Source organism: Piliocolobus tephrosceles, chromosome 5, assembly GCF_002776525.5.
Source record: "Piliocolobus tephrosceles isolate RC106 chromosome 5, ASM277652v3, whole genome shotgun sequence".
In the NCBI taxonomy this organism is placed as follows: Eukaryota; Metazoa; Chordata; class Mammalia; order Primates; family Cercopithecidae; genus Piliocolobus; species Piliocolobus tephrosceles.
Window position 1 is genome coordinate 114,856,201 of NC_045438.1, and position 21,490 is coordinate 114,877,690.

The window sequence follows — 21,490 nt, forward strand, 5'->3', positions numbered from 1 at the left end:
ACTAAAAGTCTCTGCCTGACAATTCAAAGACAGGCATAAGCAAGCCCAAACTGTCTAGACTACAAAATATACCTAACTCTTCAATGTTGAGACACTGACAAACATCCACAAGCATCAAGATCATCCAGAAAAACATAACCTCATTAAAAAAACTAAATAAGGCACCGGAAACCAATCATGGAAGAACAGGGATATATGACCTTTCAGACAGAGAATTCAAAATAGCTGTGTTGAGAAAACTCAAAGAAATTCAAGATAACGTAGAGAAGGAATTTAGAATTCCATTAGATAAATTTAACAAAGAGATTGAAATAATTAAAACAAAATCAAGCAGAAATACTGGAGTTGCAAAATGCAATTGACATACTGCAGAATGCATCAGATTCCTTTAATAGCAGAACTGACCAAGAAGAAGAAAGAATTAATGAGCTTGAAGGCAGCTAATTTGAAAATGTGCACAGTCAGAGGAGACAAAAAAGAATAAAAAACACACTTTCAGTATTTAAAAAATAGCTTCAAAAGGGCAAATCTAAGAGTTATTGGCCTTGAAGATGAGGTAGAGAAAGAAACAAGGGTAGGAGATAGGAGTAGAAAGTTTATTCAAAGGTACAATAACAGAGAACTTCCCAAACATAGAGAAAGATATCAAGTACAAGAAGGCTATAGAACACCAAGCAGATTTAACCCAAGGAAGACGGCCTCAAGGCATTTAATAATCAAGTTCCCAAAAGTAAAGGATAAAGAAAGGATCCTAAAAGCAGAAAGAGAAAAGAAACAAATAACGCACAATGGAGCTCCAATATGTCTGGCAGCAGACTTTTCAGTGGAAACATTACAGGCCAGGAGATAGTCACATGACATATTTAAAGTGTTGAAGAAAAACAAAACAAAAAAAAACAAAAAAAACTTTTACCAAGGAACTGTATATCTGGTGAAAATATCCTCCAAGCATGAAAGAGAAAAAGACCTTCCCAGAAAACAAAAGCTGAGGGATTTCATTAACACCAGACCTGTCTACAAGAAATGCTAAAGCAGGCTCTTCAATTTGAAAGAAAAGAATGTTAATGAGCAAGAAGAAATCATCAGAAGATACAAAAACTCACTGGCAATAGTAGGCACACAGAAAAACACAGAATATTATAACACTGTAATTGTGGTATGTAAACTACTTTTAAGTAAAATGACTCAATGATGAACGAGTCAAAAATAATAACAACTTTTTAAGACATAGTATAATAAGACATAAAAAAAAGTTAAAAAGCAGGGACATGAAGTTAAAGTGTAGGGTTTTTATTATTTTTCTTTTTGTATGTTTGTTTATGCAATTAGTGTCAAGTATTGTGATCAGTTTAAAATAATGAATAGGATGGTATTTACAAGCCTCATGGTAACCTCAAATTTAAAAACATACAACAGATACACAAAAAATAAAAAAGTAAGAAATTAAAGCATACCACCAGAGAAAATCACATTCACAAAAAGAAAGGAAAAAGGGAAAGAAAAAAGAGAATACCACAAAACCACCAGAAAACTAATAACAAAAGGGCAGGGGTAAGTCCCTACTTATCAGTAATATCATTCAATGTGTGAGAAATAAACTGTCCAATCAAAAGTCATAGAGTGGCCGAATGGATGAAAAACAACCCAATCACCTGTTGCCTACAGGAAACACACTTAGCCTATAAACATACTCACAGAGTGAAAAGAAAATAAAGGGATGGAAAAAAGATATATTCCATGCCAATGAAAACCAAAATAGAGCACAAGTAGCTATACTTATATCAGCCAAAATAGATACCAACACAAAAACTGAAGAAGAGACAAAGAACATCATTATGTAATGATAAAAGGGTCAGTTCAGCAAAAGGCTATAATGGTTGCAAACTTGTATGCAACTGACACCGGAGCACCCAGATATATAAAACAAATACTATTAGAGCTAAAGATAGACATATACCTCAATGCAATAATAACTGGAGACTTCAAAACCCCAATTTTAGCACTGGACAGGTCTCCCAGACAGAAAAAGCAACAGAGAAACATCAGACTTAATCTATACTATAGACCAAATGGACCTAATAGATATTTACAGAACATTTTATCCAACAGCTATACATGCTTCAACACATGTTTCTCCTTAGCACATAGATCATTCTCAAGGATAGACCCTATGTTAGATCACAAAACAAGTCTTAAAACATTCAAGAAATTAAAACAATGTCAAGCATCTTCTCTGACCACCAGGAGATTAAGCTAGAAATCAATAGCAACAAGAAATTTGGAAACTATACAAACACATGGAAATTAAACAATAAGCTCCTGAATGACCAGTGGGTCAATGAAGAAATTAAGAAAGAAATTGAAAAATTTCTTTAAACAAGTGATAATGGAAATGCAAAATACCAAAACCTACAGGATATAGCAAAGCAGTGCTAACAGGGAAATGTATAGCTGTAAGTGCCTACATAAAAACAAACTTTGAATAACCTAATAAAACACCTTAAACAACTAGAAAGGCAAGAGTAAACCAAACCCAAAATTAGTAGAAGAAAAATAATAAATATCAGAACAGAAATAAATAAATTTGAAACAAAGAAAGCAATTCAAAAGATCAATGAAACAAAAAGGTGATTTTTGAAAAGATAAAGAAAATTGACAAATCTTTAGACAGACCAATAAAGAAAAAAAGGGGAAGAAACACAAAATCAGTGATGAAAATGAAAACATTACAACTGAAACTACAGAATGTTTTTTCCTCATGCACTTTTTTAATTGTTTTATTTTACTTTATTTTATGTTAAGTTTCAAGATATATGTGCAAGACATGCAGATTAGTTTCCCATCTAAACGTGTGCTGTGGCAGTTTCTACACCTATCAACCCATGACTTAGGCATTAAGCCCCACATGCATTAGCTATTTATCCTGATGCTCTCCCTCTCCCTACCCTCCCAAGAGGCCCCAGTGTGTGTTGTTCCCCCGCCACCCTGCCCGTATCTATGTGTTCTTATCGTTCAGCTCTCACTTATAAGTGAGAGTATGTGGTATTTGGTCTTTTGTTCCTGTATTAGTTTGTTGAGGCTAAAGGCTTCCAGCTCCATCTATGCTCCTGCAAAAGACATGATCTTTTTCCTTTTTATGGCTGCACAGTATTCCATGTACTGTGTATATGTACCACATTTTCTTCATCCAGTCTCTCATTGATGGGCATTTGGATTGATTCCATCTTTTTGCTATTGTGAATAGTGCTGCAATGAGCATACGCTTGCATGTGTCTTTATAACAGAATAACTTATATTATTCCTTTGCGTATGTACTCAGTAATGGGATTGCTGGGTGAAATGGTATTTCTGGTTCTAGGACTTTGAGGAATCACCACAGTGTCTTCCACAATGGTTGAAATAATTTACATTCCCACCAACAGTGTAAAAGCATTTCTGTTTCTCCACAGCCTTACCAGCATCTGTTGTTTCTTGACTTTTTTAGTAATTGCAATTCTGACTGGTGTGAGATGGTATCTCATTGTGGTTTTGATTTGTGTTTCTCTAATGATCAGCAATGTTGAGCTTTTTTTCATGTTTGTTGGCTGCATAAATGTCTTCTTTTGACAATTGTCTGTTCATGTCCTTTGCCCACCTTTTAGTGGGGTTGTTTGGTTTTCTCTTTTAAATTTGTTTAAGTTCCTTGTAGATTTTGGATATTAGACCTTTGTCAGATGGATAGATTTTTAAAATTTCTCCCATTCTCTAGGTTGTCTGTTCACTCTGATGATAATTTCTTTTGCTGTGCAAAAGCTCTTTAATTAGATCCCATTTGTCAATTTTTGCTGTTGATGAAATTACTTTTGATGTTTTCGTCATGAAATCTTTGCTGGTGCCAGTCCTGAATGGTATTGCCTTGATTTTCTTCTAGGGTTTTTATAGTTTGAGGCTTTACATTTAAGTCTTTAATTCATCTTGAGTTAATTTTTGTATAAGGTGTAAGGAAGGGGTCCAGTTTCAATTCTCTGCCTATGGCTAGCCAGTTTTCCCAGAGCCATTTATTAAATAGGGAATATTTTCCCCATCACTTGTTTTTGTCAGGTTTGTTGAAGAGCAGATAGTTTTAGATGTGCAGTCTTATTTCTGAGATCTCTGTTCTGTTCCATTGGTCTATGTGTCTGTTTTTGTACAAGTACCATGCTGCTTTGGTTACTGTAGCCTTGTAGTACAGTTTGAAGTAGGGTAGCATGATGCCTCCAGCTTTGTTCTTTTTGCTTAGGATTGTCTTGGCTATACAGGCTCTTTTTTGGTTTCATATGAATTTTTAAGATTTTTTTTTTCTAATTCTGTGAAGAATGTCAGTGGTAGTTTAATGGGAATAGCATTGAATCTAGAAATTACTTTGGGCAGTATGGCCATTTTCACAATATTGATTCTTCCTATCCAGGATCATGGAATGAAACCACAGAAATTTAAAGGATTTTTAGTAGCTATTATGAGCAACTATATGCCAATGTGTTGGAAAATCTAGAGAAAATTGATAAATTCCTAGATACATACAACCTATCAAGACTGAACCATGAAGAAATCCAATGCCTGAACAGATCAATAACAACAAATGAAATCAAAGCTGTAATAAAAAGTCTCCCAGTAAAGCAAAGCCCAGGACCCAGTGGCTTCACTGCTGAATTCTATGAAACATTTAAAGAACTAATACGAATTTGACTTAAACTATTTGAAAAAAAAAAAAAAAAAGAAGGGAATACTACAAATCTCATTCTATAATGAGACCAGTATTACCCTGATACCAAAGCCAGAAAGATACATCAAACAAAGAATACTTCAGGCCAATATCTCTGATGAATATTGATGCAAAAATCCTCAATAAAACGCTAGCAAAACAAATTCAACAATGCCTTAAAAAGATTATTCATCATGATCAAGTAGGATTTATCCCAGGGATGCAAAGATGGCTTAACATATGCAAATTAATCAATGTGATATGTCATATCAACAAAATAAAGGACAAAAACCATATGATCCTTGATGCTGAAAAAGCATTTGATAAAATTCAACATCTCTTCATGATAAAAAAAAAAAAACTCTTAAAAAACTGGGTACAGAAAGAGTATATCTAAACATAATAAAAGTCATATATGACAGAGCCACAGCTATAACCATACAGAATGAGGAAAACCTGAAAGCTTTTCTTTTAAGATCTGGAACATGACTAGGATGTCCACTGTCACCACTGTTATTCAACACATAATTGGAAATTGTAACTAGTGCAATCAGACAAGAGAAAAAATAAAAGGCTTCTAAATTGAATAGAAAGAAGTCAAATTATCCTTGTTTGCAGATGATATGATCTTATATTTGGAAAAACCTAATGACTCCACCCAAAGCTATTAGAACTGATAAATGAATTCAGTAAAGGTGCAGGATACAAAATTAACATACAAAAAGCAGTAGCATCTCTACATGCCCACAGTGAACAATCTAAAAAAGAAGTCAAAAGAGTAATATCATGTACAATAATAGTCACAAGTAAAAGCAATAACCTAGGAACTCACTTAACCAAAGACGTGAAAAATCTCTACAATGAAAACTATAAAATGCTGATGAAAGAAATCGAAGAGGACACACACAAAAAATGAAATATATCCCATGTTCTTGGATTTAAAGAATCAATATTGTTATAATGTCCATACTACCCAAAGTAATCTACAGATTCAAAGCAATTCCTATCAAAATATCAATGACATTCTTCATAAAAATAGAATAAACAATCCTAAAATTTATGGGGAACCACAAAAGACCCAGAATCACCAAAGCTATCCTGAGAAAAAGGAATAAAACTGGAGGAGTCATTATCTGACTTCGAATTCTACTACAGAGCTATAGTAACCAAAACGACATGGTACTGGCATAAAAACAGACGCACAGACCAATGGAACAGAATAGAGAACCCAGAAATAAATTTGCTCACTTACAGTGAACTCGTTTTTGACAAAGGTGGCAAGAACACACATAAGGAAGATAGTCTTTTCAATAAATGATGCTGGGAAAGCTGGGTATCCATATGCAAAAGAATAAAACTAGACCCTTATATCTTGCAATATACAAAAATCAAATCAGAATGAATTAAATACTTAAACCTAAGACCTCAAACTATGAGACTACTACAAGAGAACGTCAGAAAAACTTTCCAAGACATTCTTCTGGGCAAAAATTTCTCCAGTAATATCCCACAAGCACTGGAAACCAAAACAAAAATGGACAAATGAGATCATATCATGTTAAAAAGCTTCTGCCCAGCAAAGAAAACAACAAGCTGAAGGAATAATCCACAGAATGGGAAAAAATATTTGCAAACTACTCATCTGAGAAGAGATTAATAACCAGAATATATAAGGAGTTCAAACAACTCTATAAAAAAGTATAATAATTGTAGTTTAAAATGGGCAAAAGATTTCAGTAGACATTTCTCAAAAGGAGACATCCAAATGGCAAAGAGGCATGCTCAACATCACTGATCATCAGAGAAAGGCTAATCAAAACTACAATGAGATATTATCTCACTCCAGTTAAAATGGGTTTAATCGAAAAGACAAGCAATCACAAATGCTTATGAGCATGTGGAGAAAAGGGAACCCTCATATACTGTTGGTGGGACTGTACACCAACAATTAGTACGACCACTATAAAGAACAACTTCGAGGTTCCTCAGAAAATGAAAAAGAGAGAGCTACCATGTATGATCCAAAATTCCACTGCTGGTTATATACCCAAGAGAAAGAAAATAAGTATATTAAAGAGGTATCTGCACTCACATGTTTGCCACAGCACTGTTTACAATATCTAAGATTTAGAAGCCACCTAAGTGTCATTCAACAGGTGAATTAATAAAGAAAACATGGTACTTATACACAGTGGAGTACTATTCAGCCATTATAAAGAATGAGATCCTGTCATTTGCTACAACATGGATGGAACTGGAGGTCATTATGTTAAATGAAATAAGCCAGGCACAGAAAGACAAGCAACACATGTTCTCACTTATTTGTGGGATCTGAAAATCAAAACAATTGAACTCATGGAGATAGAGAGTAGAAGAATGGTTACCAGAGGCTGAGAATGGTGGGAGTTGCTTTGGGGTGGGGAGGTGGGGATGGTTATCGAGTACAAAAAAAATAGAAAGAATTAACAAGACATGGTATTTGATAGCACAACCAAGTGACTATAGTCAATAATAATTTTATCGTACATTTTAAAATAACTAGAAGAGTATAATCAGATTATTTGTAACACAAAGAATAAAAGCTTGAGGGGACAGATACTCCATTTTCCATGATGTAATTATTATGCATTGCGTTCCTATATCGAAATATCTCATGTACTCCATACATACCTACTATGTACCCACAAAAATAAATATATTAAAAATTTGTGTAGAAAGGAAATCTATTTATTTACATGAAGGAAATAAACTTTAAAAATGATTGTCAATAAGAAATAACTCTCTTATACCTTATCTGATATATTATGAGTTAATGTACATTTAAGCACATGATTTAAAACCCTGGAAACAGTAAATCACTATCATTTTAGATGTTAATATGACCAAATATGAAATTATTCTTTCTAAGTTTAGGCTGAAGGTTATTTGGCATGAAGAAATAATTTGGAGCCAGGGTATAAATATGAATGGATAAAACATTTAAAGAATGCAAACTATTTCCGGTATGTACTTACACTTCTACAAGTACATAGAAGTATCAATGGCAGAAACTTTGACATGAAGAAAACTTGGGTTGGGTTTTGCCTACTCTGACTTCTCAGACTTGTTTTCCCCCTCTGTATAATGGAGATTTTAAAATAAGAATATCCACCTCATAGGTTTGGTATACGGTTTAAATGAGATAGTTAAGCTTTATTTTCAAGGTAAGAGCTCAAAATATTAGTTATTATTATTGTTGAATTTAGCATCTTTTTAAAATAATCGAATGAAATATTGATGATAAATTAATCAATCCTGCAAGTGACCAAAGGCTCACTCCCTATTCAACATATTGTTAGCCTAGTTTCAATTCTATTGCACTTAAAAGAATCTCAATTAAATTATTTTCAAATAGCCTGCATTTTAAGAACACCACAGACTGGAGAAAACCTTTACTTTAATTAGTCTGAATTAGTGTTGCTCTTACTGCACCTGGCTCATCCTAAAAAACAGACTGTATGAAATGTCACAATATGTGCAATAAAGACCCAAAGAAGGAAACATTATTGTGAGTTGATTTTCCTTGTTTATTTTTCTTTTTTTTTTTTTTTTCCAGAGAAGACAGTCTTTCACCAAAGGCCTATAAAGCAGAATTAGCCATACACTTTCTTATTATTTTATTAAACCATTATAATTATCCCAGGAAAACTGGAAAACCTACGAATACATTGAAAACTAGCAAATTTGTAAGTTTGTTTTAACATCAATAGGTTCTCTGGCTACCTCCTATTTCTATAATAAAGTATCTTGCTCATTTACTATTTTAACTGTTTACTATCTGTCTCATCATTGGAATATATGCTTCAAAATTGGCATCCTGTCATTGCGTTCACTCCTCTCACCCCAGTGACTCCTCAGTGAATGGTACTTGGTAGACACTCAATAAATATTTGTCAAATCAATGAATAGAGGTGGAAAACTGAATACCAGGGCTAGAAATAGTGACTAGCTTTTCTACTAGTCTTGATCCATAGATTATATACTATATCTTTTTAATTTTATTTTTTAACTGACAAATAATAATTGTACATATCCATGGGATGCATAGTGGTGTTTTGAGATATATAATGTGTAGTAATCAGATATACTACATTTAAAGAGCTTCCACAAATAGGAATTTTAGGTGGTCAGTACTAGCTTGTTCAGGATATCCTCAAGTGTAACAAAACTTTTTTTTCTTGGCTCTAATTTATGTCTTCCCTTTATTCAACCTCTTCTGTGGTATAGGAGTTGGTAACCTGCATGATCCCCGCCTTTGAATTTAATCTAAGAATATCTACAAAGTCAAGGACTCACTGAATCCCAGCAGGTATATACTCTGAAGATGACAACTTTCTCCAAAGTTTGAAGACAGATGATGAAATATTGAAATGTTACAGAAATAGACTTCTCAGAGTCGCATTTTAGTTTTCATAGGAAAGAGAGAAATATATAGTGATAAATTAATTAATGAAATCACAGCTAGTAAACTCATACTTAAAGTGAGACATCCCATAACTGAGTCAATACAAATATTAGAATTTTTAGAAGAAAATATTACACTGTCATTCTTTTTAAAAAATCAGAACATATTGTATTTAAGACGTACAAGATAAGCTCTTGTTCACTCAAGACTAAAGCTTATAGCTAAAGTGGACTTCTGCTCTAAAATTTAATCTTTTCTCCTCAAACTAAAAGTATCAGACATCACTTAGTAAATTGTAATAACTACAGCTGAATATGTACAAATATGACTAATCCGAGAGTCGGCACCAAACTAGTTTTGACCTTTCGTTGTAAAATGATCCCTTATGGTCTTCCAAAAGACATGGATGTATTTTACGGGCCACAAACAACAATTCAAATGTCATGTTGTAAAATAAAGTAAAAACAAAGCTTCTTACTCAAGAAATGAATTTTAATTAAGATCAAGAATCTTATCTGAATTAGAGTTTATATTTGTTCCAGCCTATACTGAAGCTGTTTGATGGTTCATTCTTAACTTTGAATGACTTAAATGCTCTCACAACATTAAGGGCATGAAAGTTAACATGCTTTAATTAAGTATGATAATTGATTGAAAGTAAAGAATAATTTCAAATAATTTCTAACTATGGAGATTGAAGAAGCCGCTCCAGAATCATTTCAATTGCTACCAAATTAACCACTCCCAGAGAGGAATAGATAATGACAACAACTCTCTGAAACTATTGAAAACTAATCTAATTAGAGACATTTTGCTGAAAGGCAAGAGTAAGTAAGACAAGAAGGTGAGTGACAGAGCAAAAATTCCAGTGACTTTTTTGGGGGTCTGGCTCTTGTAAAAGGTATTAGTCACAAAAAGTATAGAAACACTTTTAGGAAACTTTCTTTTCTTGTACCCAATAACGAATCAAGGAATTCAATTAAATCAAGATACTTCTAGTCTTCCAAAGATAGATAAGAGGAAGAGAAGAAAGGAGGTGTGAATAAAGGAAAAAGGGAAAGGAAAGGAAAAGCTTTTAGTTATCAAGCAATTCCTTTGTATCAGGATTGCATTAAGGGCTTTTCATAGATTAGCTAATATAAATCGTAATAAGAAAATTATTAGTATCCCCATTTCATAGATGAAGAAACAAAGGCACAGAAAAGTAAAATGGTGAGTAATTTTCCCAGAATTAGATAGCTATCTAAAAGCACACTGATTTTAAACTTGGGTCTAGTCTACTAAATGCCTTCATTATTTTTAAGTATTACTCTCAAATGGCTTCCAATAATAATGAAAAATAACAGTGAAACTTCCAGAAAATGGTCTAAGCAGTGTTCCTACCCACATCCTCTGAACACAATTTTCTGGATGTTATAAAATTTAGTAATTTCACCCAGTTTATTACTTTCCTTGGGGAGATTCAAATGGAGGAAGAACTGTATAAATTACAATGATGATATGGCACAAAATACACATTTAATAACTATTTACACTTCATAATTATGATAAAAACTACAAATGCATAACTTAAATGGAATAGTTGACTGATTTGTTTTAGACTTAAAACTAAACGTTTACTAAGGAGTTAATCTTGTTTCTACTAGAATACATTTGGTCAGAAGCAGAAGTTGACCACATGATGGAAAATACAATTATTAGGTGAGTGAACACTGGAGTTGGGATGAGGCTATGCATGTATATGTCTAACACACTCAGAGCCAGCTACTCATAATTATTTGACTTAAATGTGAGTCTATATCTATCCATGATCAATCTGTTTTTGCTCAAAAGTGGAAATTGGTTTATTTGTTAATAATTTAAATGCAGGGAAGCAACAAAATAGTCAAAGTTGATTAAACTGGCAATCCCATTAGAAATGGACAAATCTTAACGTTTCAAGTATACGAGTTGACTATTCTATAAGCATAATAAACCATTACAAAAATGAAAATGCCATCTAAGTGTTGATAACTAGAAAATCAGGAAGCAGGTGTGGCAGTTCTGTTTTATTTAGCTAAACTAATCCAACTAGATCTCAGTTAAGAACAAATTTATTTGATAAGCATACCTGATGTTTTATCTCTGACATAACCTGATTTTCTGTATCTGAGCCAATCATATCATTCTACCCTTCAACTTATTAAAAAATCAATTAATTCTATTTAAATTACTGTATAATTATGTTCTCTCCAAAGCATACACAGGCACCCATTTGAAAAGCAGTGTGTATAATTATAAAGGTACTTACATATTTGGTTTCTCGACCAGCTGCTCTTGGAAGAGTTGTGGGAGTCTGTATGAAAATAAAAACAATTATACTTCTGAAATAATAAAGTAAATAATAATAGACTCAACTTCTGGAATGTGTTCACCTTCTTCTCAATTGAGACTTTCTAAACATTGCTCTCTCTATACAATATCATTTTTTGAAAATTATTTTATAAAATGATATCACTTGATTATTCTTTTCACTGACTTTATCTATCAACTTTCTGCTAATTTCTCCTTATTTATTGATGATGTCAACTCATAGATCATAATAGTTCTTGCCTCACATTTCTTCTGTAATTTTTGCCTATTTCAAAACTCAAGTAGAAATCTGTCTTTTCAACTTTTTGAGCTCCTCAATTCCAAAGATGTTCTCATCTACTCCATTTCAATCATTCACTCCCAGAAATCTCCTTAATTTTACCTTCGCCAGTAAAACAGAAACTCTCAGAAATTTCAATTACAAATGTCCCACACTCAGACCTCTACCTCTTATCCACCATCTTCATTTCTCTAGTGCTGCTAGTACAACATCCACATCGTTGGGACTTCCAAATCACTGACCTTCATCAGCTTTATTCCGGCTTTACCTCTTAGCTCGTATTATTTAATATTATAAGTCATTTTAATACTTTTATTTTTTTTATTTTCCTCTCTTCTGGTGACAAGTTCACTTCCAAAAAAAAGAACTCAACCCTAAATTGGCCTTGCCCTCCATTTTTCTCCGTACTTGTATCTGAGATGCAAAACATTGTTGGAGAAACTCTTTCAAACAAATGAATTAATTTTATTTTAAATTGATAATTATCAATTTCAAATGTGCATTTGGTACTGCCCCAAATTTTTCTTTTGTAGGTCCACTTTCTGAGATGAAATAGCTATTTGATTCATTCATCCACTCAACATATATTTATTGTGCATCTACTGTGTGCCAGTCACTGTTCTACACCCCTGGGACTTATTGGTAAACAGAAGAGACAAAAATGTCCCACCATTGAGGAGTTCACATTCTGGAAGAAGAGAAATAAGCAATGAAATCATAAATAAGTAAATTATATGTTAGAAAGGAATAAATGCAATGAAAAAGAGTTGAAATAATTTGAAGCCTAGGGCAATATATGTGCTTCCAGATAAACATTTATTTGCTTCTATAAAATACCTCATATTTTTCTGGACCACCTAGATGTTAAGGAGGTCAAGAGTGCTGGGAGTTTACAATTTTAAATTAGATGATCAGTGTTGAGAAGGTGACATTTGAAGGAGACTTCAAAGACTTGAAGGAGTAAGGGAGTTGAGTGTGTTGTATTCTAGATAAAGAGCATTCCAACAAGAGGGAACAAGTGCAAAGTTTCTAAGGTGGATTTTCTCCACTGAGAATTGTGGATAGAAAACTGGAAGTAATCTTTCCATAAAGGGCAATAAAAAATCTGACCAATATATTGAAAAATATTTAATCAAATACATCAATGAACTAAAAAGAGAGTGAATAATTTCTGGGCAAAATCAAAAGAGGATGGGAACCTGAAGAGAGGAGTTCAGCATTTCAGGACTGCTTTTGCCCTGGGGATGTTTGCAAATAATGATGAGTTGCTTGAGAAGCTAACCCAAACTTTTGATATCTCACAGGTATATATAGAGAAAAGTCAACCAGGACTTGCCAAGAACAGATTGGGTCCCTAGGAGTAAGAGTGACCCAGAAGACTCACATAGTCTTCAACCTGGTATCAAATCATCTGAAGATGACTGTCCAGAAAAAATAATCTCAGAACCTTAAATTAAATTCAGGTAGTTTTTTCTTGCTAGTGCTCCCAGTGTCTGACAGAAACAAAGAAAAGACTTTCTATGGAAAGGTAATATCATATGAAGTCTCCATTTCTATTAAGAAATTTTCAAATAGGATATCTAGCATACAATCAGATTCAGATACACAAAAAAGGCAAGACAATGTGAATGAGGATGAGCGGAAATAATAAACAACCAAAAAAAAGACCCAAAGAGATTAAGAAATGTGTCTTTTCAGAACCAGACTGAAAACAACCATACTTAACCATGATTTTGGAGATAAAGGCAGAAAATTTTTCACAGTATGATAGAAACTATAAAATGATCAGTGATATAACTGATTTGAAAAGAAACTAATGTGCTAAGACAGGAGCATGCTTGACACATCCAAGGCATAGCAAGGAGGCTAGTGGGCTGGGATGGAGTGAGTAAAGGAGAGTTGGAAGAAAAAGGCAATCACAGAAGTATTGGGGCACTAGACCATACAGGCTCTTCCAGGACCTTGTGAGGACTTTGCTTATATTCTAAGGGAAATGTGTAAGCACTTCTGGCTTTAAACAGAGGAAGGTCATGATTTGACTTATGCTTTAAAATGTTCTCTGCGTTTCATGTGTTAAGAATAAACTATTGTGAGTCAGAGGTATAGGGACAAAACTCTTGTACTATCCAACAAAACACGGTGGCTCAGTAGTGCAGAAGCCATAAAATAATCATAGTCAACATATTCTGAAGCTGTAGAAACAGGATTTCTATAGAAGAGATGTGAAATGTGAGAGAAGGAAAAGAATAAAACATGACACCAACGTTTTTGGCCTTGAGCAAATGAAAGAGTGAAATTCTACCAATGGAGATGAGAAGGCAACATACGGAATCATTTTGTCGGAGAAAATCTAGATTTTATTTGTCTGCATATTGAGGATAAGACATTTGTTAGAAGTCTAAATGAAAATGAAGAGTAGATGTTTGGAAGTCTGCAGTTTGAGAGAGAATCATGGACTAGAAATAGAGTTGTCAGCATATATGTAGTTAGTTTTTATAACATAAAACAGGGTGAGATTACCAAGGGAATGAATATACAGAGAAATGAGAAGTTTGAGGACTCATGACTAGAGCATTCCAACATTAACAGTTTGGGAAGAAAAAGATGAACCAGCAAAGGAGACTAAGAAATAATAACAAAAAGGGAGATAGAGGAAAAACAGATAGAGTATGGCATTCTAAAATACTCTAGAGGGAAAATGTATCAAAGAGGAGGCTGTGAGCAACTGTCTCAAATTCTGTTGCTATCATCTCAACTCAGGACTGGGTTTATTGCAATGCAGAGGACTTCAGGAACCTTGGAAAAAGTGGTTTTGGTGACATAAAAAAGGATATGTAAGAGGAAACTGGAGAAAAGGAATTGAAAGTAGAATATATAAACTTTTTTTTAACTTTTTTAAATTCATCCCCATCACACCTTCTCCCCTTCATCTTAGTTAATGATCTTACATTTTACTTCATTGAAGGGTGTTAGTTATGAAATAACTAAAGATATTGGTTATAAAATTATTTTTCTTCCACCAAACTACAAACATTCTTGCATCTGTAGCTGTCATGTCCTTTATTTTCCATCCTGTTACAATGAAGGACATTTCCAGCTTATTATCAAATGGTCTTAACACATTTGGGCCACTATAACAAATATCATTGACTGAGTGGCTTATAAACAAGAGAAGTTTATTTTCCACAGTTCTGGAGACTGGGCGGTCTAAAATCCAGGCACTAGCAGATTTGGTGTCTGGTGAAGGCCCACTTCTGGTTCATAGATGAGGCCATCTTGCATGTCTTTACATGGTGGAAAGGGTAAGAGGTTTCTCTCAGGACTGTTTTGTAAGGGAACTTATCCCATTCATAAGGTCCCCATCCTCATGACCCAATCATTTCCTAATGGCCCCATCTGCTAATACCTTCATATATTTCAACATATGAATTCTCAGTAGGTGGGTGGGGCACAAATATTCAGACCTTTATTTCCTCTTCTTCTCTAGAATTAGTACTTCTTTCTCTGCTGAGACCAATGCCACCATATGCAAATTTGATCTGTCATTTTCAGCTTCACAAAACAAAAAACTCTTTCTTGACCTTACTACCAACCTAATTTCCTTTTCCTTTTAACAGCCAAACATTTCAAAATAGTTGTTTTGTTTTGTTTTTACATATTCTATACCTGCTTTCTCATGCCACAACACATTTAAACATCAGAGATAAGATCAATGGGGTGAAGTGAGGGACTACTAAAATCTGAGGGTAGTAAAAAGAGGTAACAATGAAGACAATATCAAAGTGGTCCTTCAGCCTTCGGGGAGAAAATAGTTAACTATAGGTTTCAACAACTGGCCAGCTTCTGATGAATCTTTCCCTTGATCCCTTGCTCAGCAATGATGACTGGGACAGCTATTGGAAGAGAAGACTATACCATAAGCAGAGGTGCAGGGAGGCAGAAAGGAGGTTCAGGGTCACCAGGGTGGAGAGGAAGTGGCAAGTGGGAACTGGTTGATACTATGGCGCTTCTCCCTTCTGAAGCACATGCTTCTCCTGCTCTAAAAGAATAAATAAATAAACCTCACTAGAATTGGCAAGTGCTAGACTTGGGATTCAGGACCTGCCACCCCAGGAACCAGGCATATATACACCCAACTTAGCTGACATGCTCAGGGAAATTTGAGTTTCCATGGAAACATAAGAAGACATCTGAAAAATTTAAATACTATAAAAGAAAACAATGGTTCCTCTATTCCACTCCTAAGTATTTACCCAAGATAAGTGAAATCATATATCCATACAAAGTCTTGTTTACAAACGTTCTTGGCAGCTTTATTAGTAATAGCTCCAAATTAGAAATAACCCAACCATCTATTAACTGGTGAATAGATAAACAAAGGATGGAACATCCACACAGTGGATTACTAATCAGCAATTAAAAAAAAAAAAAAAAAAGAGCTACTGATCCATGCAATGATATGGATGAATTTCAAATGCCTTCTACTAAGTAAAGGCTAAAGGACTACAGACTATATAATTACATTTATATGATATTCCTGAAAAGGCAAAAGCATGGGAACACATGAAAAGATAAGTGGTTTCCCAGGACTTGGGTTGGAGGGAAGCATATACTAAAAAGGAGCACAGGGAACTTTTTCAGTTGATGGAAATGTTTTGTTTGGAATGCAGTAGTCATTATATGATTGGATTCTTTTTTTTTTTTCTTTTTTTTTTTTTGAGACAGAGTCTTGCTCTGTCTCCCAGGCTGGAGTGCAGTGGCCGGATCTCAGCTCACTGCAAGCTCCGCCTCCCGGGTTCACGCCGTTCTCCTGCCTCAGCCTCCCAAGTAGCTGGGACTACAGGCGCCCGCCACCTCGCCCGGCTAGTTTTTTGTATTTTTTTAGTACAGACGGGGTTTCACCGTGTTAGCCAGGATGGTCTCCATCTCCTGGCCTCGTGATCCGCCCGTCTCGGCCTCCCAAAGTGCTGGGATTACAGGCTTGAGCTACCGCGCCCGGCCATGATTGGATTCTTTTGTCAAAACTCAGAACTGTAAACTAAAAGGATGGAGTTTACAGTGATTACATTATGCCTCAATAAATCTTATTTAGAAGAAAAAACTACGTCAGCTTCAACAAAGAATGTAATACAGCAATTGAAGGAAAGAATAGATACTGAACAAAATCTTGAACTGGAATATTAGATCAAGGATTCTTCTTGAAGGAATTAGAAAATAATAAATAGAAAAATATGAAGAGTAAGAGAAATGAAATACAGAATCAAAAGGGACAAAATCAGTATTATAATAGTCCCATGTGGGAATAAATGTTTGCAAAAATAATGACTAAAAATTACCGAGAATATAAGGGAAAAAAAAGATCGAAGACTTCATATGAAAGGTCCTAAAGGGTAACAATCAAAATACACAAGAAAAAAATGCATACCTAGATACATCATAAAAAATATCTGTAAGATCATACATAAAGTTTTAAAAGCTTATACAGCAATTCTGTAAATGATCACTCTATAGTAGAGGAACAAGTATCACGCTGACAAAATAATTCATAAGTATGTTGTTGAAGAAGAAGAAACCTAGGGGGAAAATGTTGAAGAAAGAGGACCTACAATTTTATTTGCAGCAAAACTATAATTTAAATGAAAAGGCAAGATAAAGATGTTATTATGGACAGAGCTCACAAAATCTACCCAAAAAGATCTTGCTTTATACAACTTGAAGCCAGATTCCAACAAGAAAAACAATAAACCCAGGAAAAAGCTTTGAATGTGTGCAAAATAAGGATCTAAATCAGAAATAAGTATCTAAACAAAGGAAAGATCAAGAAGTGTTCAGACATAAAGTTCAAAACAATACTAATAAATTGTATATGTATGTGCTTGTGTTTTTATGTACAGGTTGATTAAAAACAAGTAGAAAGTGAAAAGTGCTATAGTGCTTACAAAATGTTGGGGAAAGACATTTATACATTTTTAAATTGATACAAAATTAAGCATAATAATTGTCTTTAAGAATGTACATGTAACTACCAGAAGTAACAAGATATAAAGTAAAATTTTCAAGATGTTTAAACTAGTAAATATCAAAATTGCCTAAGGAAAGCAGAAAAAAAAGAGAAATAAAAACATTTTAAATAGAAAACATGAAATAAGATAGCAAAAATTCACCCTAACATAACAAGAATTGCAATAATTATAAGTGGCTTAAGGTCCCTGGCAAATAGAATCTGATTGACTGTAAAAATTATATCCAGAAATACGCTGTTCTGAAGAAAATTAGACAAAAGGGTATGAAAAAAAGTAAAGTAACAGTAAATGATACATCTAGGAAAACAACAATTAGAAATTATAAATAGAAAGTCACTATATTAACACTCAAGAGGAAAACCTTAAGTTAAAAGATGATTATATATGCCGATAAAGCTTCTAAAATCTCAAAAATGATAATGAATGCCAACACACAAGCACCAGCAATATGGTTTCAAAATATGCAAGTCAAATCTAATAAACACTCCTTTAGACTTATCTTTCTCTGACCCTTGGCTGCAATCAACATAATTATATTTGAAACACTCACTTCTTATAGCTTCCATGATATCACACTGCTCTGACTTTCCTCTTACCATAAAAGCCTTTTCGTTATCATTTACTGGCTCTCCATCTCCTTTTTCAGACCTGTGATGTTATGTTCCTTGGAGCTTTGTACAGGACACTTACAATGTCTATGTGCAAATGACCCTCAAATATCTCTGATCAGCTTCAAACACACAGGTTTGAGCTTTCTTGATAAGCACTTCAACCTCATCCTTGTCTAAAACTGACATAACCCTCTGCCTGCCACTATACAGCTCTTCCTTCGTTGTTGTCTATCCTCAAAGCAGAGACCTGTAGTTCATTCATGATTCTTCTCTCTCCTTCGCTACCCGCACCCAAACTCTCGGCAAGCCTCAAACGGTCATGCTTCTCTCTAGCTCTTCTGAACCCACCCTATTCAGACCACACCACCACTGACTGTTTCCCTGACTGCAGGAGCCTCCTCACAGCAGCCATATTGATCATCTTCTATAGTTTCATATTATTCCCACCATGGTTTATGTCTCCCCATTTTCTTTGGAATAAAAGTTTCATGCCATGGCAAATAAGTGTTTAAATTACTGTGCTTAACCCAGTTTCTCAACATCATTTGCACTGTTCATCCCTAGCTCAGTGTACAGCAAGCACATTGGCTGTCTTCTTTATCTTCATACACACTAAGCTCTTTCATGCTTCAGGAAATTTACACATGCCTGTTTCTGTACCTGAAAGCTATTATTCCTGATCAAAATTTCTGTTGCTGGCTCTTTTCCACCTTTGGGTCTCAGCTTGAATTCTACCCCTTGATCACTACATTCAAAGCATGTGCCTTAGGTTACTCAGCCTTGCTTATGTTCCTAGTGTCTTGCAGCACCAGACTTACGTTAGGTGCTTAATAAATACCTGTTGAATGAAAAATTGCCTTGAATGAAGTGGCCTAAAATACCGGGTTTTTTTTTTAACACCATAAGCATTAAATATTTGTTAAAGAAATCAGTCATGTAGATTATTATTCATATATAACTTCCTAAATCCCATTCTCATTATATTTAATATAATACAGGTCTTTTACATGTTCAACAAATGAAATAAGAAAAATATATATTTAAAAATTGATATAATATCTTTGACAAATCAAAGTTTTAGATTAAAAGGCTTAAAGGATATACAACAAAATAGACTTCAAATACAGAAATTATGATTATCCATTTGTGGGTCCTCTGCTAAAATATAATTAATATGATAATAATTGATTACAGGGTTTTATATGTCATTACTAATAGATATTTATTGATAATATTCCAATTGAAAATTAGGATTACTCTTCTAGTTATGTATAGTTCTGTACATTTGAAAATTACTTTAGATGCACAGTGTCCCATGTTTTAAGAAAGGACAGGACAAAAGTATACTAATTCCAAGGAAATAAATAAATAAGGCTGACCAAAAAAAAGAAAAACAGTAACTAATAACTAACAATTATCAGTAAAGGAAAAATCATAGGCATTTTGAAATTTGGATGAGTAGAGCTTAAGTGTTTGAAAAAAATAATTTGGAGAAATGTAGTATTTTATAATAACAAATGAAAATAACTATTTTATAAGAAGGAAATATGTACACAATTACAACAATTAATAGTTTAGTAGTACTCTAACAATCTAAAATATCCAGTTTTTATTTCCCTTCTAGAAATAATACTTCTGTAAAACCTCTTAGACTAATTTTACTTTAGTCTACTTCATTTTTTACTTCTCTACTTTTAAGTGACTATAAATTCCATAAATATTGAATCTATAATTTGAGTGAGAATGAGCCACAAATTATACATTCTAAATGTCAACGTAAAAAAAAAATAGTCTAATATGTTGGCTTTCAAATTGTTTTGAACTTGACCCACAGAAATAGATTTTACTTTGCAACCCTGTATACACTTACCTTGTATTATATGTGTACATGTAATCAAATGTCAACAAAACCTATACATTACTTGAAACCAAGTCTAATATTTGCTATCTTTAAAATTCTACAAAACAGACTGATTGCTATTCACTAAATTTATTTCTCAATTCACTATTGGACCTTGACTTGCAGTTTGGAAATCATTGATCTAATAAATCTTATGGTTCCATAAATTATATTAAATACATACATACTTTGACTGTGTCAGAACCCAACAATGTCTTTGGGGACCTTGAAGGAGAATCAGAAGAATGCTGAAAAAAAAGAAAGGAAGGAAGGAAGAAGAGAAAAGGAAAGAAAAGAACAAGCCTGTGAGGCATCATACTAAAGTAGAGGAAAATGAAGAGAAGCAAAGCAAATGTTTGAATTGCACATTCTAGTCTAAGGCATTACCATAGACAAGGAATCCTGTAAGACCTTATCAATGGTAGCACAGAGCTCTTCAGTTTGCTGCCTGAGCTGTGCAGGGAAATACAGCTGGAAGAATTGAAACCAGGTACTGGGTTAGCAACAAGTTTTGGGATTGCATACCAAAAGCAGGGGCAATCTGAAGTTATTACCTCCACTGGTGGTTCTAATGTGTTGTCCTTGGAGACACTTTCAGTCTTGGCTGGTTCATCTAGTGCCTAGTGATAAATGAAATAGTTCTTATATGAGGCTTCTAGTCATACAACTGGAGTAGAAAAGTCTCTTCAAATAAAGCCTTGTATGTATTAATATTCCAAGAAAAAATATTTGAAGTATTTGGTGAACTATTCTTTAACATGAAGACATTTTTCTTTTAGGTCTTAAGTTTAAATCTTTAATCCATCTTGATTGAATTTTTGTATAAGGTGTAAGGAAGGGGTCCAGTTTCAGTTTTCTGCATATGGCTAGCCAGTTTTCCCAACTTCATTTATTAAATAGGGAATCCTTTCCCCATTGCTTGTTTTTATCAGGTTTGTCAAAGATCAAATGGTTGCAGATGTGTGGCATTATTTCTAAGGCCACTGTTCTGTTCCATTGGTCTATATATCTCTTTTGGTACCAGTACCATGCTGTTTTGGTTACTATAGCCTTGTAGTATAGTTTGAAGTCAGGTAGCGTGATGCCTCCGGCTTTGTTCTTTTTGCTTATACAACCAATTTGGCTTCAAACTCCCTGTCTCCCTAATGATGGGAACTAGG

The 21,490-nt window shown here is 33.9% G+C and overlaps 1 protein-coding gene across 1 annotated transcript in view; it reads right to left on the reverse strand.

Annotated features, from left to right (window-relative positions):
• The window catches only part of MLIP (muscular LMNA interacting protein), a 202,831-nt gene that overhangs the window by 41,304 nt on the left and 140,037 nt on the right, over positions 1-21,490 (reverse strand). The window contains exons 6-9 of the mRNA XM_023222970.3: positions 20,885-20,950; positions 20,718-20,801; positions 20,519-20,578; positions 11,455-11,499 (exon numbers count right to left, since the gene is read on the reverse strand). Coding sequence (XP_023078738.2) covers positions 11,455-11,499; positions 20,519-20,578; positions 20,718-20,801; positions 20,885-20,950 — 255 coding nt within the window. The remainder of the gene's footprint in view (positions 1-11,454; positions 11,500-20,518; positions 20,579-20,717; positions 20,802-20,884; positions 20,951-21,490) is intronic.